This window comes from Dendrobium catenatum, unplaced genomic scaffold, assembly GCF_001605985.2.
Source record: "Dendrobium catenatum unplaced genomic scaffold, ASM160598v2 fragScaff_scaffold_542, whole genome shotgun sequence".
NCBI lineage: Eukaryota > Viridiplantae > Streptophyta > Magnoliopsida > Asparagales > Orchidaceae > Dendrobium > Dendrobium catenatum.
The window spans coordinates 3,931,177-3,956,438 of record NW_021319004.1 but is presented as its reverse complement, the minus strand read 5'-3'; the positions used below and the strand labels follow the sequence as shown (position 1 = coordinate 3,956,438).

General features: G+C 35.0%; 2 protein-coding genes across 4 annotated transcripts in view; one reads left to right on the top strand and one right to left on the bottom strand.

Moving 5' to 3' along the window:
• Window positions 1–478: 478 nt before the first annotated feature.
• LOC110115003 (cytochrome b5) lies at window positions 479–1,546 on the bottom strand. The gene is made up of 3 exons (XM_020848088.2): window positions 1,275–1,546; window positions 1,065–1,131; window positions 479–905 (listed from the first exon to the last, which is right to left on the bottom strand). Exons 1-3 carry the CDS (start codon window positions 1,356–1,358, stop codon window positions 631–633), a joined length of 426 nt encoding a protein of 141 aa, XP_020703747.1. The 5' UTR covers window positions 1,359–1,546; the 3' UTR covers window positions 479–630.
• A 5,729-nt stretch (window positions 1,547–7,275) lies between these two features.
• Window positions 7,276–25,262, top strand: part of LOC110114996 (CDP-diacylglycerol--inositol 3-phosphatidyltransferase 1) — a 36,960-nt gene continuing 18,973 nt past the window's right edge. The window contains exons 1-4 of one of the 3 annotated variants that reach the window (XM_020848080.2): window positions 7,276–7,561; window positions 8,622–8,730; window positions 10,909–10,993; window positions 11,084–11,133. In XM_020848080.2, coding sequence (XP_020703739.2) covers window positions 8,670–8,730; window positions 10,909–10,993; window positions 11,084–11,133 — 196 coding nt within the window. In that variant the 5' untranslated portion in view covers window positions 7,276–7,561; window positions 8,622–8,669. Of the gene's footprint in view, window positions 7,562–8,610; window positions 8,731–10,908; window positions 10,994–11,083; window positions 11,134–25,262 lie in introns of all 3 variants that reach the window. The other 2 variants (XM_020848078.2, XM_020848076.2) reach the window with 2 other exon arrangements.

Genomic DNA, 25,262 nt, shown 5'->3' with positions numbered 1-25,262 from the left:
TGGTCTGCAACACCTTTCTATTCCACCAAACCATCCGCCTACACACTGCAATGAACAAGAAATAAACAATCCAACTACCTCACACCAACGCCATGGCATGTTCAAGACACCACACATAAAAAAATCCCTCAAGTATTTACTGTAAATAATGAAAACTATATTGAAGCCATTTTTGCACATTCATTGAGCTCCATAGATTTTTATTTTTTTTATTTTAACTTTTTAGCCAATTAAGACAAACTTACACACACATCATATAAGTATGCTTCGAATTTAAGACATTTTAGGCTTTGTTTGGGACGGCTTTCTTAATGCTTTTTAATACAGTTTTTTACTACAAAAATTAAAAATTATGTACTTAAAAAGCCGCTTTAAGAAACACTTAAAAAGCCGTCTCAAACGAAACCTTAGTTAGTAGTCAAAACTCCAATTGAACTTAACAAAGTAATAACTGAAATATTTTATTGAAATTATCGCAAATTCAAATTCAAAATCCAATATAAAAGATATAAAAATCTTCAATTCATGAAGGATTCACCTTTTACAAGTAGGACGGACACAATTCTTAAAACAGAACAAGTGGAACAATCCATTAATTATAAAACAAATACAGTAAGATAGATGATTCATTCAAGCATTGACATTAATGTATGTAAGGTAATACCAAGCAGCGAAGGCTAAGGCCAAGATAAGCAAAGGAAGGAGGATATCCATGAAACTGGTGGAAGAAGTAGCCTGTTTCATCTCCTGAGGCTTATTAGCAAAAAATGGATCTGTAGCTCTAGCCTGGTTTTCATTTGGGAGCTCGTCGACATGAATGGAACCAATCAGGAATCCTTCCATCATACTTGTTGCAGTGGAACTGTGACCCACATCCTCAAATGACTGGGTGGCATCACCGTTAGCTTAAAAAAGCAATTAGATAATGATTTCAGAATCAGTGAATCTAACATCTAAAATATTCTTAACTGAAATTGTTCGAAACACAATCTGGAAATCAAATAAAGCTTGAAATATTGATTGCAGAAGGTATAAGGGGGTAAAGAGGAAGTGAAGGAATGCACCTGCGGCCTGAAGAAGAACATCATCTCCTCCTGGATGATCCTCTAAGAAATCGGTGACATTATAAACCTTAAAATATCATAAAGAAATGATTTTTGGTACCGAAGTCCAAGCTTTTAGCAAAAATAAAGAGATAATCGTGAGAATACCAAGGTAATATTGTTAAAGAGGGGGGGAAAGGATATTTTGCAGATGCAGAGAAAGGATCAGACCTTGCCGTGGATTATCAGCCAGCAATCATCCTTGGATGTGTGGGTCGAGATCTCAGAGAAAGAGAACGTCTTTGAAGCCGACATCTTCTCTTCTTTAGATTCAGAGAAGAGAGAGTAAGGTCAACGAAATCTGAGATCACAACAGGAAGAGCAAACGAGGTAGAGAACGACTGAAATACAAAGGAGGCCTCTCGGTACTAGCAGGTTGGGGAAAGAGGTTAATAAGAGGAATAGGAGAAAGTCCGGGGTTCGAGCTTCGTTGAGACTTGGTCTCATTGGACGGTGTGTTTGACCAGAAAGAAGTAAAGGTGAAGTTAATTCTGATGAATCTCAGTGAAAAGCATCACACTACAGAGTAAGAAAAGATAAAGTGATACCCAAAAAAGAAAATAATAAAGTGAGAATATTACAATGTTATAACATAATGTTTGTGTATATATAAAATAGTAAAGGACGGTTTGTTAGAGATCATGTGGCTGCATATGGTTAGTCACTAAATGCTATGTAATGGAGAGCTATTGTCCTTTGAACCGTGAGCTTGAATGTGTTAATAGCTCTCTCAAATTGATCATGCAGTGAATGATACCCAATTTGCGTTGGCATAAGTGTGTAGCTAAAGGTCGATACGAACAAGAGGGAGCATATAGTGAAGGATACCTTAAAGATACCATAGAAGACGCTTAAGAGATTGATAGTAGCCATTGGTCGGATTGTGCATATGCTGGCATATCTGATTGGTAGCAAAGCTTATATCCAGTTGCATAATCGTTAGATACTAGAGAGATCGGCCGAGCCGACGGCATATACTCAGCTTGTCGAAAGGTTGATCAGCGTTCTGGCAATGGGAAGGTTTGGTTGACATGGGCATGAGTGCAGGTTTGCAATTGTCGAAGCTGGATGCTTTGAGGATGTCACGAGCATAATGTGTTTGGTTGAGGAAGTAGTCGTGAGAGGTGTGCTTATGTTGACATCGAGGAACATAGAAACGGAACTCAGTTCTTTAAAGGAAAAGAACTCGTCTATGTTGGAGAGGAGTTGTCGAATGGTAGATGAATTACTACCTGTGATGAGCATGTCATCCACATAAATTAGTAAGTATATGTGGATATTGTTATGAGAATATATGAGAAATGAGGGATTCGATTTACTGAAGATAAAGCCGAACTAGAGAAGCAAGTGAGGTGAATTTATGGAACCACTACTGAGGAGCCTTCTTGAATCTATAGATCGCTTGGCAAAGCTTGCAAACATGGTGCAGATGTTGAGCATCAATGAAGTCTAGAGGTTGTCGCACGGCAAAGCTTGCAAACATGGTGCAGATGTTGAGCATCAATGATGTCCAAAGGTTGTCGCATGTAGATGTCTTCTTGAAGCCCATCATGAAGAAAGGCACTGGAGAGGTCTAATTGAGTGACGATCCAGTTGCGAGTAAGGGCAATTATAAGCAGAATTTTGATTGTGGGGATTTTCTCAATTGGGTTGAAGGTCTCATGATAATCAATATCATGTTCCTGATTGAACCCCTCTGTGCAACCAGTCGAGCATTATAGTGATCAATGTGACCATTGTTTCAAAGGCTTGTACGTCCGGCTACATCCAAGCATATATTTATTTGTAAGAGTAGGTACTAAAAACTACATACCCTTTTTCTGTAATGCAAGAAACTTAGAAGATATAGCTGAGCGCTAGTGTTTGCATTTGGCTGCTTCTGTGTAGCATGTGGGTGTAGAAACAGGTTGGGATGTGGCTAAGAGATTAAAGATCGTCTTGGGTTTGAGATGATCAATTTTGAGATGGGTTTGCATGGGATGAGATGGGAGAGAGGGAGGTGATGGTTAAGGAGATTCTTAGAGATGTGGGATTAGTTTGGGTGGTGGAGAGAAAAATATGGAGGGAGTGCTTGTGGTAGATTGGGTGAGCTGTGGAGCAATATTGGGAGAGCTAGTGGGAAGCTGAGTGGAATGAGGAGCAGCGTGGGAAGAGACATGGTGTTGATTGTGAAGTGATAGAATAGGGAATAAGTAACATGGGAGATTGAAATGATGTTGTTGGTGAGGTGGTTGAAATTGGGAATGTCGAGTGGAAAGAAATGTATGCTCATTTAAGGTGACATGACGAGATGTATGAATGGTTTTAGTTTGTGGATCAAAGCAATGATAATCTTTATGGGAAGTGGAGTAATTGAGAAATATATTGGTGCGAGATCGAGGGGTGAGTTATTGGGAGTGAGATGTCTGAGATGAGGAAAGCAAAGACAGCTAAATGTTCACAAATGAGTGTAAGAGGGAGGTTGATGATACAATATGTGGAATGAGTTTTGAAGATGATAAGCGATGGTAGGAACTCTGTTAATGAGTTAATTCGAGGTAAGAATGGCCTCAGCCTAGAATTGATGTAGAAGATTGGCGGCATGGAGAAGGGTACGTGTGGCCTCAAGTAGGTGGCAATTTTTGCATTCGGCCAGACCGTTCTGTTCTGGAGTGGAGGGACAACTTAGTTGGTGAAGTATGCCATGGTGGACAATAATTTGTTGGGAGGTAGAGCTGGTGTGTTCACCTCCCCCATCATAGCGAAGTGTTTTAATTTTACGGTTAAATTGAGTATCAATTAATGTAAAAACTATTGAAACTTGGAGAATGTTTCTACTTTGATATGCATTATAAACTGTCAACATAATATGATGTAATCATCTATAAAGGTTACAAAATAACGATAGTCATTAATAGAAGAGATCGATGACGAACCCCAAACATCTCAATGTATTAAAGCAAAAGAAGAATGAACATGAGAAGTACTAGTAGGAATCGACAGTTTGTGGATCTTAGCCACTTTATAAGACTGACAAAGACTTGAAGAAGAAGAGATACATAGGGACATGTACAATTTTGCCATGCTGCTCATGACATGTTGATGAGAGTGGCCGATATGAGCATGCCTTAAGGATGCTGATGAAAGGGTGTTGTGAAACGTAGAGGTAGAGAGGATCGAAGAGTTGAGACTAAGTATAGGTCGTCACGACTACGACCACAAAGAAGAATAATGAGATCCTTGGTAATGAAGACAGAGGAATCAAAGGAAACCGAAAAATAAATGCCATACACGAGCTTACGTATTGAGAGTAAGTTGTGAGAAAGAGATGGAACATGGAGAAGATTATGCAAGTGAAGCTTACAATTGGAGTCAGAAAGAGGTAAGAGATCATGACCATTGTGATGGATCGGAAGTGATATGCCGTTGGAGATGGAATGTTGTCAGAGCCTTGATCGGACAGTGAGTTTTGAAGATTTGAGACATCTGCAATTAAATGATTGGAAGCATCAGAATCAATCACCCACTGAGGGTAGTTTTAGCCTTGCAGGGTTTTAACCAAAATGAAAGGAATAAAAGGCACAAGGTGCATTTTTATGATTATTGGACTATTTTTATATTGAGGGATTTACATATGCAACTTTATTACACCTACATTAAATATTTAATAGCCAAAACTTAAAGATTACATTTCTACCACCCAAATACTAATTTAAAAATAGAAATAACACTCCGTCTCGACCACCCTCACGGCGTTGCTTCCTGCAACAATCCCTAGCCACGTGAACTGCTTGCATGCTCTTCCCGCGAACTCCCCTCTTTGTTTTTTTATGACCAAATGAGATATCTGTAACGAAAAGCACGATGAACTCTAGCTAAGATCTGCTCCTCTGGCAAGCTGTCATTCTTGTGATTTAGGTGTATTTTCTTTCCTTTCCTTGTTGTCGATCACTTCGCCATGTCATTTTTTTCGGTGAATGATATAGTTTCTCTTGTATCTTCCTAAACAAGAGTAATTTATAGCGGTGTTTTCTGTTTAGAAGTAAAACGGCATAGCTTAAACTTTCAAAATCTATTTTGTTTGATGCTTTCAAAATATGTTGTAGTTTGTTGAAAGTTTGGTGTGCCGAGCTTGATGAAAGTCCGTTGTAGTTTTCTAAATATGTGGAATGAAAAAATAAAATAAAAATAAAACGTGTTAATTCTTTTTGTATTTTGTGAATGATATGAGGGCACAACAATATAAACCAACTGATAATCCTTTGATTTTACTTTTCGGGGGTGTTTGGTATCGGATTTAGTATGATTTAGCGTAAATCCAGTCAAATGCAATCCACGCCGCTGTAAATCCGACAAATTCATATATCTAGGATTTACGGATTTACAACATAAATCTTTCTAAATCCTAATACCATTCCTATTAGGATTTAACATGACTTACAATTGCAAAACTTCTTCCCGCGACGCCCGTCCTGTAATCAGTTGCCAAACAACTTCTCTATATTTAACATGATTTACAATTTGTCATACCAAACACTTTTCAGGATTTATGAGCATAAGATTTACTAAATTCGGATTTACAGGGTTTAGTAAATCCCACTAAAATTGAATCCAACACTATACCAAACACCCCTTAAATTTTCATTTAGAATGTAAGAAACCAACTGATAGTTGCATTTCTTAAGAATAGCTACAGTATAAAGAATGAAAACTTCCAATTTGATATAAACTGCATGAACGAACTGATAGCTGCATAAACTTCCAGTTTGATATCGCTTTAAAAATAACTGCATAAACCAACTGATTGTCGAGTTTGCAATCTCAAGAATAAAAAACTTCCAATGAACTTAAACATATCATTCTTAAGTCTTAATGAATGATCTTGCTCCCGTGGACATGGAATTGGCATGGGATACATCAGGTATGTTCGCTTACTTGATTATCTGAACAATATGATTTATTATTTTGTGTGGAGTCCGATGGCATACAGAGATAAAAAAATGCGTCACGTCACCCAAAAAATGTACCGCGCTTGGTACCGAGCTCGATATCTAAGCGTAACCGGACGGGAGAAGTGTCCGGTGTCCGTATAGAATAATATCTCGAATAATAGATACCTGATATTATTGGATTATAACAAAAAATTGGAACACCGTATAGCTGCTATTCTTAATTATTGAAGATATTTTTTCATCTTCCAAATTATAATAGAAATATAATTGTTCATGCTTCCACTTCACCACTTAGGGATGTAAGAAGTAAAGGCTCATTAAGAGGACTGCTGATAATACAAGAATTAAATAGAGGGAGCCATGACTGGCTGAGTTCATATGACTAGCTAAGTACACCAGAAGTCGGATGCACGAGAGAAAACTATGGCGAAAAGATTAGGTGTGGACTACAAAGGAAAGAATGTGGGAAGAGAGAATTTCAGTGGGAAGAAAAAACTTCGTGAGAGGTTAGTGGAGACGGAGTGATATTTCCGTTGTTAAATTAGTGTTTGGGTCTGTTCGCTTACTTTATTAATCGAACAATAGATACATGATAGTATTGTATTATAACAGAAGACTGGAACATTGCATAGCTGCTGTTCTTAATTATTGAAGATATTTTTTCATCTTCTAAGTTATAATAGAAATATAATTGCTCATGCTTCTACCTCACCACTTTAGATGTAAGAAGCTAAAATCCCAGTAAGAGTCTTGCCGATAATATAAGAATGAGAAAGAGAGAGCCATGACTAACTAAGTATGCCAGAAGTAGGATGCACAAGAGAAATCTATGGCAGCAAGATCATGTGCAGACTGCAAAGGAAAGAACGCGGGAAGAGAGAATTTCAACAAGAAGAAAAAACGTCCTGAGGGATTGGTGGAGATGGAGTGGTATTTCCGTTGTTAAATTAGTATTTGAATGGTAAAAGTGTAATATTTAAATTTTGAGTGTTAAATATATAATATAAGTGTAATAAAGTGACATGAATGTAAAAAAAAAAAAAAAGGTGACATGAATGTCTCTTTTGGGGGATTTTAAAACATGATGCATAATAATAAACAAAATGCAACGAGAAGGCTTAGGCTTTGTTTGGGACGGCTTTTTTACTGCTTTCTAAAATGGAGTTTTAGTACAAAAATAAAAAATTTTGTACTAAAACTCCGTTTTAGAAAACAGTAAAAAAGCCGTCCCAAACGAAGCCTTACTTACTACAAACAAAGCAACAAACAGAAGGAACTGTAGTTTTTATCGCGGAAAGGGCTAACCTGTACGACGAGAAACCCTGCTCGCAGCGACTGCAGACGAAGACGCGGCTGTTGGAGGAAGGAGCCCAGCCGATCGCAGAGGAAGAAGAATCGGTGCGGCGGACGAGAGCGATGCTTAACCGTAGTTGCGGCATATAAGGGCGTTCGCAGCTACTCCACGACGCGGGAGCCGCGGGAGAGAGTTCTTGCGAGCGTAAATCCCGTTAAATACGCCGAACCGAGGTCTGTTATAGTTGAGTTATTTCCTGCCTGGAATCCGTCATTGTGATCATAAGAGCATAAAGTAGGTTATAGGGTTTATTGATGCATAGGTAGTTTTGGCATCTATTTATGTTGTGAGAACCTCTTTTTGTATCGGTTCTTCTTGCTCTTTTGGTAGCTCTGCTCGTTTCTTTGCTTTTACGCACTTGCCAAGTTATTACTTGTCCTAACTGTTAAGGTGTGGAGTTCATTTTTTATCATACGAAAATAAATGAGCTAAGTCGCGGATTGGCCTAGATTTTTTTTTATAAAGGGGCCAACAACATCTTTATGTTTTATGAGAGCAATTAGGGTTGTAATTCTTCACAATCAAACATAGTGAAATCTGCAATGGCGAGAAGGATACATACCCATTGGTTAAGCGGACATGCATAAAATTCTTTGTGCGTTTTTTATTTGTTGGCCATTTTTGTTTTATATTCTTTTTTTCCTTTTGTGTTTGAATAGGTTTTATCTATTTTCATCACTAACATGGTCGATTCATGCTTAGAATTGCAATTATCAGGCGTCCCTTGAACGATTTAGCTTATGTTTTTTAACAAAGATTTTAGATGATAGTTTTCTCTGTCTAGCATGTGTTATGTACGTGTTGCCAATTGTCAATATCAAGCATAACAACATAAGTGGGCATTCTGTCTTCTGTTTTCTTGTACCTCTTGTTTCTACATGTATAGGCTAAATGAAACTTAAATTCTGCTTGAACTTTGTTATTTCATTATGGATAATTCATCAACTCACTGAGTTAAATGCTGGGTATCTATGAGTTTATGTATGTAAATTGCCAAGTAATACATTATTTTGACATGTTGACTATGTTTTTGATGTATTTTTTTTTAAATTTGTGTTGTTTACTAGCATATTTCCCTTGGTATATTAAATGATTTTGTAAATCTGCTTGATGTATTTATTTATATTATTCCAGTAGTTTCTAGTGTAGAATGTCAAGTTTATTTCTTTCATTTTTCTTATTTTCTTTGGTATTTGTTTTTAACATGGACGATTGTTGGAAGTTCCTAGGTAGGTAGGAGATCAGATTCTTTTAGAACGTAATTGCTTGGAAGAAGCTATTATGGCTCACACAGCAACTGCGAAGAGAACATCTGTGTATCTTTACATCCCAAATATTCTTGGTAAGTTTAATTGTACCAAGTTTGTGATGGTTTTATGCTATGAGGAAATGTCTTACCTTTCTTTTGGAAGTCCTTTAATTGTCTACATGAATATGTGGCATTCAAGTCCCTAAAAGCTTTTGCATGTCATTAGCATTTTGCACACACCCCTAGTTTTGATGAGTAATTTCTGGACCATTATTGATCATGATGCTTGCTTAATCTGAATTTCAGTATAGTTGCTAATTTAATACGCATATGATATGTCTTTACTCATTTCTTCATGGACTGTCAATTGTTTTACTTATCCATAAACTTTGAGCTTGAAGACTTTTAGTGTGCTTCTAATGCATTAGTCTTTCATTTTTTAATATTTAGGATGGTTGTCTATGTTGTTGTGCTATTACGAAAATAAATTTAGCACCATGGTTTACTTTGTGTATGTGTTGCTTATAAAGTTGTTTGATTTTGTTATCTTGAGTTTGACTATCAAGCTTCAGTCTTCTCATTTGATTTGGTGAAACTTGATTGTGGTATTTTTACATGTTGAGAATCTATGAAGGTCAGATGCATGTTTGTGGGCTTTGTCATATGAGTTGTTTCTTACTTGGCTGATTTTTCTTTCCTTTTTTGATCAATGTTGCTTAAGTGTTTGAACTTTTACGAGCAATTTTAGATAAATGGCCCTGCCTCCTAATGTATACCGACATCTAGGATCAACTTTAGTCCATATGTATTGATTAAGGAGATGCTTACAAATGATATTCGAATTAGGTGCCTTGTTGTATTCTTTCGACAAATGATGATTTTAATCATATAAATATTTGCTTAAAAGTAAGAAGTTAGAATGTTGTAGAAATTATTTATATGACGGAGTGATTAGAATTAATAGAATAAAAATTGAGCATATAAAATTCAATTTTTGTGAATAGGATATTAAAAATAATTATTCAATATTATTGTAAGGTAAAGAGACTTATTGTGTGGTTTATTTAAGTATCCTGAGTCTATTATCTAGAAGAATATGGATATAGCTTTTAAATTAGGGTTGAGTGCTTAAAATGAATAAGTGCCTCAAAAGTATTGTGCAATAAGAGGACATCAAGGATACTTAAAGGTAAATTTTATAATAATACAAATAGTTAGATGTCATATAGATTTGACTGTCAGGCTAAAAAAGTATTTGATAGTTAAGTTGAGTATGACAAAAATCAAAATAATAAAATGGATGCATGGAAAAACTAAATAAATCAATTTAAAGAATGATTATATTAAATTGATGGTTGAAGTGACATGTATAAAGATAAAATAGTTGAATACAAACTTTTGCGGTTTGTGCAATTACAACAGAGTATATAAAATGCACTCATTAGATGAATAGATAAAATTAGTGTCAAAAGATTAAGAAGAAAAATAGGTAGCCCTAAGTTAACATAGATATAAATTGGCCAAAAAGATTTGCAAAGAATATATTTGACACCTTTGACGTCATGCAATAAGAATGAATGGAAATGAAGATTTATAAAGTTTGCTCCAAAGACTTGGGATGTAGTTAAAAATACAGAAATTAGCCGATTGTATCTCCTCAATGTGGAATATGGCTTTCTTTTGCTTTAAAGTCATGACAACTAAAGCTATAAAAGCGATAATCTTCTTTTTAAATTCTTTGGAAAGATTTGTTGATATAATCTTCATTTTAAAATCTTTGGAAAGATTTGTTGATATAATCTTCATTTTAAATTCTCTGGAAAGATTTTTTGATAAAGTTCTTCAGCATTCCATTTTATGAGTTAAATACATGGTTATACTAAGAAATTGGGTTGTTTTATTTTTTGTTGGTTGCATTAGAATAACTGAGTATTCAAGGTGATCTGTTTGCTATTGTTATATTTGCATCTAAATAGATTATCATTGCAATTGTTGGTTGGATATTACTACTTCATCGATTCAATATAAGTCTCTAATTTTGTTATTGTTCGAAATTAAGGCCTTGCTATCGGTAATCGGTGTTTTTGGTATATGCCTTATGAAAAAAACAATTCATATTCCTGCTGAAAAGTTTGTTATAGGTCCTTGAACTTTGTTATTTGGATGCATAATGTTTTATAATACACTATTTATGTTTTTTGGCTTGGTTGGTTTGAATTCTTAATTTCTATTCTCAGATATTGATCTATGCCGTTCTCATGTGTTCTGCAGGTTATCTTAGAGTTCTGCTAAATGTTGTTGCATTTGCTTTGTGCTTTTCCAGTAAATTGTTGTTTTCAATCCTTTACTTCATTAGGTAATTGCAAAACTTAAAGCTATATTAGAAAATTTATAGCTAATGTTTCCATGCATGCTAATTGCTATAAATTTCTTATGCATCTGTCAGCTTCGTTTGTGATGGAGTAGATGGTTGGCTGGCACGGAAGTTTAATCAAGGTACTTATTCTCTTTCTCTTAATTTGTCTTCACAATCTATATTTATTTGCAAGCACAATAGCGTAGTTTGAGGCGCACCTTGAGGCGTGAGCCTTGAACAAATTTTAAACCATGGGAAATATTGTACTTTTTATTTATTTACTTTTTAAATTGCTGCCATATCATTAATGAAAAGCAGTTTTTTTTGAACCATTACTATTTTTTGTAAATAGAAATATGCTTTGATTTTATTAGAATTAAATTTTATTTGTTGATTAATTTAAGTAAACTAATTCAATTAATTAAATAATTACGAGCCGGCTTGCGAGCTCACGAGCAGAGCCTCATCGAGCTTGAATTCGAGTTCATTTAGTAAATGAGTTTGAGTTTAAGCTTAAGCTTAAGCTTGAGCTCGAGCTCCTGCTCGGTAAGCTCGGCTCGTGAGATTGTGATCGAGTCGAGCTCGAGCCGGCTCAGCTCACTTACACCCATAATCTCAATCAGAGAGGACAACATGCATTTTAAAAATGCTTTCAAACTCTAAAGTTAATCACTAGGTACTAGAATTCTAATAAAATTTAAAATTTAATATTTATCAAAATTTAAAATATGTAAGTAAAAATATTTTATAACTTAAAGTAAAATTCATCAACCCTCTTCAATCGTTTGGCGAGGTTGATGAATTCACAAATAACCTCAGCTCATAAAGAGCGAATATCTCATCGAGAATATCACTGAGTTTCATTCTCGATTAATTTTCCACCGGTAAGGATGTGACAATTGTTCTCTAATCAATAGTTTCACCATAAAATGACTCCACATGTAAACGATTATGATCAATGCCTTATGACTAAGTGATTTTTCACAAATAGATGCCATTATGTTATTATTATGGCCAAAGCCATATGTTTCCTAAGGGCTTATACCCTTGAGTAATGAATTATATGGTATACTTGATAGTTCACAAAACCCTCTGTTAGTTAAAGTTGTCTTGAATTTGTCTCTTAGATAAACATCTGCATAACGTCTATAAGGTGCTTTAGGATGAAGCAACCCATGGCGGCCGATAAGGATTCTTTGGTAAAGTTGGGTTAATTACCTCCTCTGACTAAGTAAACTAGGATCATGACAATTTGGGATGATAGAACTATGAGATATTAGTTGGGTTTTCCATCATTCCCCCATCATCCGCTTTAAATGTAAAGTGATAAATTTCAAGTTCTAGATATTAAAATTGTTGCTATTGTAAGCTTGATATTTTGTGTCTATCAAATGATTAGTCTTAATCGAAAGTGCTCTCTCTTCTGAGGAATGGGATATTAACCATAGGGTCTTGCACCTATGGAAAACCTAAGCTTAGATCTTAAAATTCTTATGAAATAAGAGCGAAATATCTAGGAGTATCTTATCTCTAACTTTATTTGCCTTTTGGAAATTTGACCTGTAACATAATCCGTTAAAACCCTTGAAATGCAGAGAGGTTGCGGAGCAAAATTTTTGGGGCCTACAAACTTCTGGGTATGATATGTGTTCAAAGTTCTTTGTGGACATTTCTTGGGCCCCAACAATATAATAAATTAAAATGCTATTCAAGTAACATTTTGATATTAGTGAAAAACCAAAGGCGGTGGTCTTAATTTTTCATGATGGCAAGATCCTGGTGAGGCCTCAATTTGGTCATATTTATAAGATAGAGGTTATTATTACCCTTGTGATACATGTTGAAATTTATAGTTGTTATGCCACAAATGAGCATGCCAGCTATTAGCTGGTTGCGTGCCGTTTACCAGGCATTTTAAGGAGCTAGCATTGCTTGTTATAAGCGCGTTTCTTTTTTAATTTATTCAATAAATCTGGTTGTGTTGGGCTTTCTCCTTTTCCTTATTTTGCTTAAAGACACTTCATGTAGGTAAGATATATATTAATGATTTATATCATGTACAACTGATAAGTATTCCGTTGTTAGAGGTTTGCTAACCGTTGAAAATAAATAGGAGTTAAAAAATGTTTATTACTCATACTCGTTGATTAGACATCACTTGCATACTCGTTGATTAGACATCACTTGCTACTCTAGAGAAAGAAGGGAAATTAAGGTGAGCAACATTAATTGTGTTAGGAAATTTCTTAAACTTTTCTTTGGCATGGTGTTGAATTATATATTTATTTTTACTTTCATCATATTATTTTTTTATCTTCTTGTTTTCTTTCCTTATTTTATTCACATCGCATGTAGGGTGTCCTCTTTTCTTTGTCCTTCAATACTTCCTACGTTGTTTTCCAGCCTCTTGGACTCACCCACCCATCCATTCATTTACCCACATATCTTGCCTTCATACTCCGCTGCGTTTTAGCCGCCATAAATCTATGAGGGGCAATGAAAAGGAGGGATAAGTGGGTGATGAGAAATTACGCTCCATTATAAAGAAAAACAAATTGCCAATCACTTGCTTATTTGGTGGTTGTAGTCTTGGTGCAGTAATGGCATGAACTAAAATCACACTTAATTGATGGAATACATTGTTGTTAATTCCTGAAAAGTGCATTTGCATTAACAAAATAAAAGTACAAGAGACTATAACTATGGTTGTATAACTCAACACTATTCTACTCTAACAAAGCAAAAAAGTAGGACTGTTGCTATCATTTTTTTTCCACAACAATTACACCCAATGACAAAATGAGTACAAAAATCTGCAACTTTATTGCTTATTCAGAAGATGTTTGTGTACAAGTTCACTTTACATATATTGGCACGTGTAAGTCCACCTGCGTTTCCACATGCATGTGCACTTGGACCTATCCATTTTGCTACTGCCTTGCAGAACTGCAACAGATCTAAAATATATATTAAACAAGGGGGAGAAAAACCACAAATTAGTGGGGAATCTTCTGCACTAATCACACGAGTTCAAGGAAAGCTATGCAATCACATAGAATCTACATGAATTCATACACACAAGATGCATGATGTAACCATATAATTCTTATAAGGAATCACACTCCAAAGCAAACTAAGTATGAATCAATCAATGTTATGCTACTAAATGTGTTGGACCCAACTTTCTGGAATGCATAGGTGAGCTCACATAGAATCACAATCTTATATATGCATGCTCCTAATTTGATAGTTTCTCCGCTCTCTACAATAAAACAAAAATTTCCCCTATTTTCCACAATGAAGGTTCGTGGACATTGATAGCTAATGAACCATCATTTCCTACTGATGGTTTCTTTCTTGCTAAATGGAATTTTATTCGAACATATTATGTATAAATTTCCATTTTATTCCCTTTTATGACTGCATTAATGTTATGATATTTAAAGGGCATCTTTCCTCTTATTGAAATCTAATTATTGCAATTTGCAGTGAAATCAATGCAACTGTAAATGTAGGAGAATTAACTTCCAAATCTCGTTAAATCTCGTTTTGACCCTTTTCTTTTGCTTTCATTCTTAGTAACATGAGGCTATTAATATACTTATAAGAATAGTAAATAGTCCAATATAAGAAGTGAATTAAGAATTGAGTTGCTAATTAGTAATGACTCTTACTCATTAGCTGCATAAAATTTTGGGCTGACGGGTTTCTACACTTGTTTTCTGGATCAACTTGGGTGTTTGGTATTCCACTCTCTTAACAAGTGATATTAGAACTAATGGTTTAGCTGATGGTAATTCTTTAATACAATTTATAGCACCCATGGGTTGTGATGGTTTCTATCACGATTTAGCAAGATTGGAAAGTGGGCGACTCTGATGCAGGACTAAGTATGAATGCAGTTAATTCATATGAAATTTGCGTAACTCTTGATTAGAATAATTGAAAACACGACTAATAGCAGTTCAAAACGACAAATCAAAACAAATAAGGGGTCACACCCGCTTAGGCTAAATTACGTAGCAAGAGATTTGAATCTTTCAAAATAAAATGAGAAAGTAACACAATGACAAATAGTAGTGTCAACGAAAATCCCTAATCTAACAATAAGAGTTAATAAGCATAGAGGTACACTCAAGCCCTACGTTTATTAAGCTTAGCATGAGTAGCAGGGAATCGTCCTTCATGACTGTCATCAATTCCAAGAGAAGTTAGATTTAGGAAATATAATGAAAGGAGAAAGAGAAACCTTCGTCAAGGAGTGGTGGAGATCATCCACTCGACGTCTTCGAAGTGCTCGTCGATTGCTTCCACTAAGGTGTCCAGAATTCATTCCAAATATTCCTCGACGGTTTGATCAACTCTTGGGTTCACGTCAAAGAAGGTTGAGCGTAGGATATCGGTGTTACCGTCGTCGTCCCAAGTCAAACCATACTCAGTTTCTGGATCTGCCATTCATGGGGCTAGGTAGCAAATCTCCTCTCCGAAATCTGAGAACAATTTCAGATTTCGTTCCCAAAACCTGAGAGAAATTTCAGATTTCTTTCTTGAAAGAATAGAGGTTGGGAGAGAGGGTGTGGGTTTTAGAACTCAAGTGAGGAGTTGATGGTGAAGAGGGAATTTGGGGAAAGAAGCAACCCAAGATGGGGCCTTGAGGGTTTCGGCCAGCAACAGGTTGGCTCTCAAATTCTTCCCAAAGAGGAGCACTGTATCGTGGACAAAATTTTGGGAAAATCCAGTAAGGGGTGGCGGTAAGGTGGGAGAAAATTAGGGAATTATTTACTAATTCCTACTCTCAGATTTTGGAAACTAATTAAAGGCTTGGGCTTTAGAATTTTCTGCTATCATGAGATGGGAATTATTTCTAAGAGAAGAAAGTGGGATTTAGGAAAGGTTCCCTAATCCAAGCCAAAGGAGAGGGGCCGGCGGTATTAATGGGGAGAGGAATTAAAACAATTCATTATTGCTTGCTAATTTGGGATATGTAAATTGGGAAAGGCAATTTTAAATTCCAATCAATTATGAATTGATTGGATTGAATTTTAATGACTTTCGTAAAATAGATTTTGTATATTAGGAAATATTTTGAATTTCAAATCACTTGGATTTGAGTTCAAAATTAATCCCAATTATATTCAATCCATAATAGGAAATAAAGGAAAGAAAGGGAGGGAGGGGAAATCCCCTGTGGCTGGCGGTTAGGATGGGGTAGCCACCGGTTTTAGAAGAGGGATGGTGGGTTTGGTTGGATGGGTTTGGCCGTGGAGCTGAGTGGGGTGGTCGGGTGTGGTGAATGTGGCTCGATTGAGGGGAAAGTCGGCGGCTAGATGGAGGGGACGACAAGGGGAAGAAGATATGGATTGGAACCACGAACCCGACTTATCTAGGTTGGTGGGTATTGTGCAAATCTCCCTCTCATAGGGATCTCTCTCCATTAGAACTCTCAAGCTTTCTCTCAAACTCAACCAAGAAGAAATATTCATAAGCAATCATTCATTAACTTGAAAATAGAACAAATGGCTATATATATAGCCTAGTACTAGAGAAGTATGAAAATAAAAAACACAATTGCCCTCCGGGCTTACATACGGCATCACCCATTAAAAGGGTATAACTGGAATGTCACGACCCGGCCCGGCTAGCCCGATAATAACGGGGCGGGAACAGTCAGTCGTACGGATGATCATATAATATATAATCAAATTCTTTAAAATTTTAATATCAGTAGTTCAATACATAAACATCATCCAACATTATATGAAATAGCCACTAACTGAAGTGTTCCAAAAGTTATTCTCACACAACTACTAAAAACTTTAAATCAATAACAATTACATAAACTCCAATAATGTTCATACACAAACATACTACTAAACTCAAACTCAAACTGAAAACATCAAAAGAACCTTTCTTCCTGAGGTCCCCTACGACGATAAGTGTAAGATCATCGTGCAGCCATCACTTCTCTCTTGAAAAAGATTTTTAAAGGTAGGATGAGCTTACTCGCTCAGCAGATAACATGTATTTATCTCAAATTCATGACTTAAATAAAGAATATAAAATAATTTTCATGAAATTTTCATTTAGAAACTTTGAGAAACTAAAATAAAACATTGATATGCATAAACTGGATATTCTTTTCATACAGGATTTCTTTAATTCTTTTCCTTGAAGATTTTTCATTCTTCATAAACTTTTCCTTTTATCAACTTTTTTTTTTCTTCTTAACCTTTCATTTGTATACATAAAATATTTAATCATAACTTATACACTTGTCCCGGAAGTACCAGTGTTCGTACTGATCAGGTACGCAGGTCATTTTCTTTACCATTTGGCTCCGAAGAACCCCATTACCATTTGACTTTTGTAAGCCCCTTTATCATTACCATTTTGGCACTTCCGGATCAATATGCACATGCAATTATAATAGATCTTATAGGGCTTAAGTTATTCTGAATTTCGTATGTATTCGTTCAATTTGTTTCATGCATAATTGTTTTCCAGGTTTATCTAGAATTCAAGTATGAGACAATAAGCAATTATAAAGTCTTTCTTGCGTACTAATATAAATCAAACTTAATATATAAAAGTTGCATGGAAAAGAACATTTATAAGTTGAACATAGTTTGCTTAACATAAAAGAGAAATGAAATAATTTAGAGACATGAATCTGATTTAAATACAAGTACCTACCTCTCTTAAGCACGGTATGACGCTTCGACAAAGTTCTTTCACCTTATATTTTAACGATCATAACCTAAGAAAATTTACAAAAGAGACGTGTCACATAATTCAATCTTCATTAAGGTTGAATCTAAGTCCTAAACTTAAACCCATCATTTTCCCTTTAATTATTTTTTACAACATTTAATGAATTTTTAATTAAATTAATATCAATTTTCGGATTTAATAAAATAGGAAAATTACAAAAATGAGTTTTTCTCTAAAAATCAAAATTCTTGTTTTAAAATCATTCCTAAAGACCTTAGGAACAACTTTTCTAAAAATACTTAATAGAAATTACGTTTTTAACAAAAAGCCCTAAAAAATTTCATTCTCCAAAAATTCCTCAAATCTCTTCGTTTTCATTGTTAAAACAATCCTCTAATCCCTCCTCCTTAAAGTTTTCACAAAGAAATTTCGAATGAAAAATAAAATCCTATAAAATCCTAGAAACTTTGTCTCCAAAAATCTTGAGATTTAGAAAGTTTCATTTTAAAATAATCATACCTGAACACTCCTCTCGTCGTCCTTTTCGATTTGGACTAAATTTCTCGCCGGAAGATCGTCGCCGGAGCCACCCTCGCGGAACCCGCGCCGTCCGTCCCTTCCGCCTCTCTCTCTTGGTTCGGCCGATTTACGTGAGAAATGAGGGAGGAGGGTTCGATTTCTTCTATTTAGGAAAATAGGATTTGCTAAATTATCATACTACCCTCACTTAAATAAATTTGTCCTATTAAACGGTTAGGGGTAAAATCATCATTATGAAACTTTGATTAATTTTTATTCCTAAAATAGGCAAAATTAGGTATGGGTTATATAGATCAAAACGATCAGAATTTCGCAAGGAATTTTATAAAATTATTTCTGTTGAATTCCGTTAACGTCGAAAATTTCACTTAAGTCTTGTGCGATGCATCGAAAAGCGTGCGACGACCTACTAACGTTGTTTTCGGGTTTTACATGGAAAATAAAACATAACACTGAAAATAGAAAAATACATAAATAAGAAAATAACTCAAAAGTACAAAGACTCGATCGTGGCCGTAGATCGGCGGCCACGCCTTTTATAAACCTTCCATGAGCTGATGTCCCCATAAGACTCTTATGTAGGCTACACTTGCTTGAGAGAACTCTTGATGATATAGAACAATGATGCAAGTTTCAAAGCCATTACTTTTGATACAAAATAAGAATGCATATTCGCAAATTATCTTCTCTATGACAGAGAAAATTGTCATTATTCTATGGTCATTGTAAGGCATGAAAAGATATCAAATGCTGTTCAAAGACATGGGTGGTACTGAAGAAGATGTATCTTTATCTTCATCAAGGTGGCATCAAGGTTTTATCTCATTTATGAAGGCTTCCATGTATGATTGAACCACTCCAAAGCCAAATAATGTGAAATCTGGCATTTTCACTCTTCCTCCTACAAATGCGGTGCCTCCCCTCCTTGAAATGACCTTCCCATGCAAGAATAACACGTGGATTTTGGCGAAGGCTCTACTTTACCTCTCCTACATAAATGTTGTCTTATGAAGCATGCTAAGATTTTGAAAATTCAATTGACAGAGACTTAGCTTAAATAAAGGGTGATGTTTCACTAATTATGCCATTTCAAATTCAAATTCAAGGAACACATGGCTTTTCTTATTAGATTTTTATTGGTAAATTTTCTTCATGAAATTATTAAAGAGGTTATAAATAATCTCCAAATCATTTTGATTAATGGTCCCTCATGGAATAGGATTGTATTTCATAGCTATTGCTAGCAATATAGCCATGCCTTTCTTCATAACAAATTAGGTGAGTGTTTTTTCTTCGACCTCTCATGCTTCCACCACCACCTTCCATCTCTTACCACTTGGTGCATGACTTTTGATAGCGTTGAAAAGCTTTTTTTTTTTTTTTTGAGTGAGAGTGCTAGCTAATACGGGTGATGACATGTATGGGGGAAATATTGTTATGAGCAAATGAGAATGGAAGATAGCTCCTCAAAGCAAGTTAGACGAAAGTTGAGCTCTTAATATTATGTACTTGCCTCTTGGATTAAGTTTTTGGGATCAAAAAAATTTATTCCCAGTGTGCATCATATTACAAGGATATTCGCAGTCAAGAATGTTACGGAATGGATGTTAACGCATTATTTCAATCTCTGCAGTGAATAGAGATTCAGTGTTGTCCTAAAATCATTTTAGATCATGTGAAGAGGAATGAAATATTATAGATTTCCTTAAAATAGGCGGTCCATGCTCAAAGTTATAGCTTTCCGAAGTTGTTATTTCCAATGGCATCTTAGGATATATATGCAAAATCTACCCTGAACTAGGTTCTAAATTAAAATTTCAGATGAGATATGCACATTACAAAACAAGCAATAGCCTGCATGAAATAAGAGATGCTTGCTTCTAAATTGATGAACTTGGCTGCTGAATGGTCAAATGAATCAGAGGCTCGCTCTTTTATACTCTGAAAAAAGATGGTCTTTCACAAGCCAGTTTGCTACAGGATTTCCTTCCTAGCATCTCTAGGTTACAAGCAGCTGTTAGAATTTGTTGCTCTGCCTAATAATTTCATGAATTAGTGAATTTTAGTCCTCGAATTGGTGAGTGTTTTATACACTGCTTCACCCCCAAGGCCAGTCCCACAGTAGTGGACAAGAGGATGCTCATTCATCTTTTTCTGCATTGAACGACTATAGGATGCTCATCCATCTTTTTCTTCATCGCCCCCCCCCCCCCCCCCCGAAAACCGTTTCCCCCCCATCAGTAATAAGCTTGGTAGTCCGGGGATAATTCAGAGCTATGTGGAATCCCCATTCTGATGTCTGTTTAGTTGTAGGTACATAAGCAAATCTGTTTTGTCAAGCCATCATGGCCATTTCTGATGGTTCCATCATTTGAAGCCTCCCATGGTCAACTCCATCAAGTTTCTTTCTATGCTAAACGTTTTAGAGGAATGAAGCTACGGTACTGTGTTCTAGGCCATGTGAGGATATCTGGAATTCAGGGCAGTGGTTCTTCAATGTGTCCGATGTCATTCATTTTTCAGCAGTCCAGTCAGATGTAGCAAGACAACTTTGCCACGGCCACAGATATTTGGTGTTTTTCATTGAACGTGGCATCATTCATTCTAGTCAGATATCCGATAGAAAATTAGACATTTGGTTAAATCATCAATTTATTGCCACCATGCAATTATTTGAAAATATTACAGCGCAACAACAAGCCTTTATCCTATTATGTGGGGTTGGCTACATGAATTCTTTTTCTCCATTGTGTCCTATTAAGAGTCCAATTCTCATTTAAATCTAATAAAGAAAGGTCGTTTCTAATAATTTTTAACGAAGTCTTTTTAGGTCTACCTCTACCTTTCTTAACTTAAGTCAAATCTAATACATCTACTTTCATAACGGGGTCATTGGAAGGCCGCCGTTTTATGTGACCAAACCATCTAAGGCGACTCTCTCTAATCTCATCTTCCACTGGAGCTACTTCAACCTTTTCATGTATATGATCATTTTGTATCCTGTCTCTAAGAGTAAAGCCACTAATCCACCTGAGCATCCTCATCTCTGCAACACTACACTTAATATTATGCATCTCTTTTAACAGCCACATTCTGCACCATAAAGCATTGCGGGTCTCACCACCATCTTATAGAATTTTCCCTTAAGTTTGAGGGGGATTTTTCTATCACACAATAAGCTCGATGCATTCCTCCACTTCAACCATCAAACTTGAATTCTACTAATAATATATCCATCTATTTCACCATTACTCTGAACAATAGACCAATGATATCTAAAATGTGTACTCTTATTAATAACTTGATCGCCCAAAGTCACAATTCCACACTAGATCTATTATTACTAAAATTATATTTCATATTTTCAATTTTAGATCTATTCAAATAAAAGCATTTAGACTCTAAAGCTGACTTCCATAATTCAAGTTTACCTTCAACTTCATCTCTAGTCTTATCAACAAGAAGAATATCATCAGCAAAAAGCATACACTAAGGTACAACCTCTTGCAAATGTCTAGTGAGAACATCCATGACTAAACCAAAATAGGAAAATACCTTGTCAAACCACCTTGTGTTTGAACACAAGTAATATCTCTTGGATACATATCCTTAATGACTTGAATATAAGCATTATTAATATTTTTTTTTCTAGAACTCTCCATAGCACTTTTCTTGAAACTTTATTATATGATTTCTCTAAATCAATAAATATCATATGTAGATCCTCATTTTTCTCTCTATACTTCTCCATCAAACCTCTCAATAAATATATAGCTTTTATAGTAAACCTACCTGGCATGAATCCAAATTGATTTTGAGAAACATTAGTACCACACCACTACCTATGCTCAATAACTCTCCCATAGTTTTAATGTATGACACATTAACTTAATTCCTCTTTAATTTGCACAATCTTGTACACTATGTTGCACTGATACGGTGACACGGATACGACACGATACGGATTCGGGACACATAAATTCTTAAAAATACAGGATACGGGTATGGCGTGGACACAACATTATAATTTATAAATCATAAATAAAAATTAAGAAATCAATCAAAGCATGATATTTGAAATTACAAAAAAAAAAAGAAATAACATCATTTGTAGCCTTATAGCTTATAATATCAAAATAAAAATATGCATTAAATGTTTTGTAGATCAACAATAGCATGAAAATAAATTGTTTAGTACATGAAGTTTCAACTATTGAATAGAAGGAATGATATGATTAGCTTCTTCAGTGGTTTGTCTATAATTTTTTACATCAACTTTAATAAATATCATAGCTTCTAATTCAGGCTCATCAAGTGAAAGATTAGTAATTTCTAATATTCCCATATCATCAAGTGACTCAAATCCACCCCGGAAATGAGAGAACCTCGCTCGCAGCCGCGGAAGTAAACATAGCGTTTTTTTTTCCTGGTTTTTTTGTTTGTTTTTCAACGGACACGCGTGCCGGATATGCGTGTCATGTTGAAATTTAATAGTATTTTAATTGGATACGACAAAGCCGTATCTGACACATATCGATGCCGTATCAGAGGCGTATCCATGTATCGGTGTATCGCATACAACTCGCCTTCATAAATAGATTTATCGGTGCAACATAGCTTGTACATCACCTTTATTCTTAAAAATAGGAATCAACACACTCATTCTCAACTCATCTGACATCTTTTTAGTCTTCAAAATAATATTAAAAAGTTTAGTAAGCCAAGAAAGTCCTTCATCTCCTAAGCATTTCCACACCTCTATTGGAATATCATCAGTCTAACAGCTTTTTTATACTTCATATTCTTTAAAGCCTCTTTAACTTCGGTTTTACTAGTATGCTAATAAAAAAAAAATCTTTATTTTCATTTAGGATTCTAAGGTCACTAAAGTCGATCGCATTCTCACTATCTTCATTGAAAAGTTTAGCAAATTATCTCATCCACATTTGTTGAATATCTTCTTCTAATAAAAGCATTTTTTGATCATCCTTAATATACTTTACTTGAACTAAATCTTTACTACTTCTATCTCTTTGTTTGGTTAACTTATACATATATCGTTCGTTCTCTTTAGTACTTAATTTATTAAATAAGTCATTAAAAGTTAAAATCTTTGCATCATATATTATTTTTTTAAACTTTTTACTGGCTTCTTTATATCTTTCTCAATTATCAAAATTTTTACATCTATTTTTAATCAATTTTTATAACAAATCTTTTTTTTTTTTAAATTTTTCTTGCACATTTGGATTCCACCACCAACTATTTTTATTATTAGAAGTTTTTCCATTTAATATTCCTAGCACATTTTTTGCAACATTCTTAATATCTTTAGCTACTTTTTCTCATATAGTATTAGCTTCCTTATGCACAAACAAAATCTTAAGATCTAGAATCTTACTCTCAAAAATATTTTTGTTAATATTCTTTAAATGTCCCTATATAATTATAAAATAATATTTTATTTTATTTTTTATTTTCAGCCCCTTCATCTTAAAGTTAAAAAAAAGGCAATATAAAGTAATTTATGTTCACTAAATTTCCTTTGGCAGGTAGCATGTCAGTGATTTTTCTATGTATGAGTTGAGCATTACCCAATAATCTAGCTTGAGACTGATGTGCCTTGGTATAAAAAGTAAAAACAAACTCCAAGAGATTCAACACAAAAATAGATTTTTATTGATAGAAAATCAAATATGAAAAAAGTAAGATACAATGACACTCTTTTGAGAGATGGACCTCTCCCAATCCCTAGACACCTATGGTATCCCTTACAAAAAGAAAATTACAGTACTCTTAAATCAAATTCTGTAAACAACCATAACATAAATCTTACTACTTATAGCAAACAATAAAACAACAAATTTCAAAACAATCCTCCCCCAAATCCCTCTCAAATTAACCCCCAAATCAGCCCTCTTCTATTAGGAAATATCTCATAATTTATCTCCTCAAATTTAGCCCCAAAATCAGCCCCCAAATATGCCCTCATAAATTAGGAAATATATCCTAATTAATCTCCTCTAATTCAGCCTCCAAATATATCCTTTTTAATAAGGAAACATCTCATAATTAATCCCTTAATTCCTCTTCTTACATACGTAATGATATGTTTAATGGGCCCCACAAGGTGGCCGAATCCCTTGCCCTTCCCACCCCTGACATGCTGCCCTCTCCCGTATCTATACTCACTCTCCCCAAATGCACCTTGTCTTCAAGGTGAAAGGTAGGGAACTATCTTTTGATTGCCTCGTATGGCTCCCATGTGGCATCATGTTCTGGCAGATCTTTCCACTTGATTAGCATCTCATGTGCCCCTGTTTCCCCTCTCCGCATACTCGTTACTTTCAGGGGTTCCAAAATGATCTCCATGTCCCCTATCAAAGTCGGAGGCAGAGATGATGGTGTAAGCTCTTCTATCGCCTTCTTCAGCTGTGAGACAGGAAAGATTGGGTGTAAAGTTGATGAACGTGGTAGCCTCAGTCAATAGGCTACTGCTCTACGATCTCATAAGGCCCAAAGTACCGTGGGGATACTTCCTCATCCTTCTGTTTAGGGTTTTTTTTCTGTAGGGCCTCAATTTTAAGTAAACCATATCTCCGGGTTTGAAATTTACTTCTCTTATATGCTCATCGGCCTTCCTTTTCATGTTCCGTTGGGCTCTGAGCAAATGTCCCCTTAGCTTAGATAATATCAAGGTTGTGAAAACCGGACCGGACAACGAACCGGAAGAATTAGAGGTTCATGGTTCGACCGGTTGAACCGAGATCGAAGTTGATGACGTAATAAATAATAATATAATTAAAAGTAATAAAATTAACATAATAATAATGACAATTTATTCATAAAATTTTTATAATTCTAAGAATTTTTAGACTAAAAAATAAATAAAATTCATACATATATAATATATTACATAATTTTAAAATTAAATATAAATAATTATTATATTTATGTTATATATTTAAATATAAATAATTACTAATTTTAAATTTAAATATAAATGACAAGTCACAGC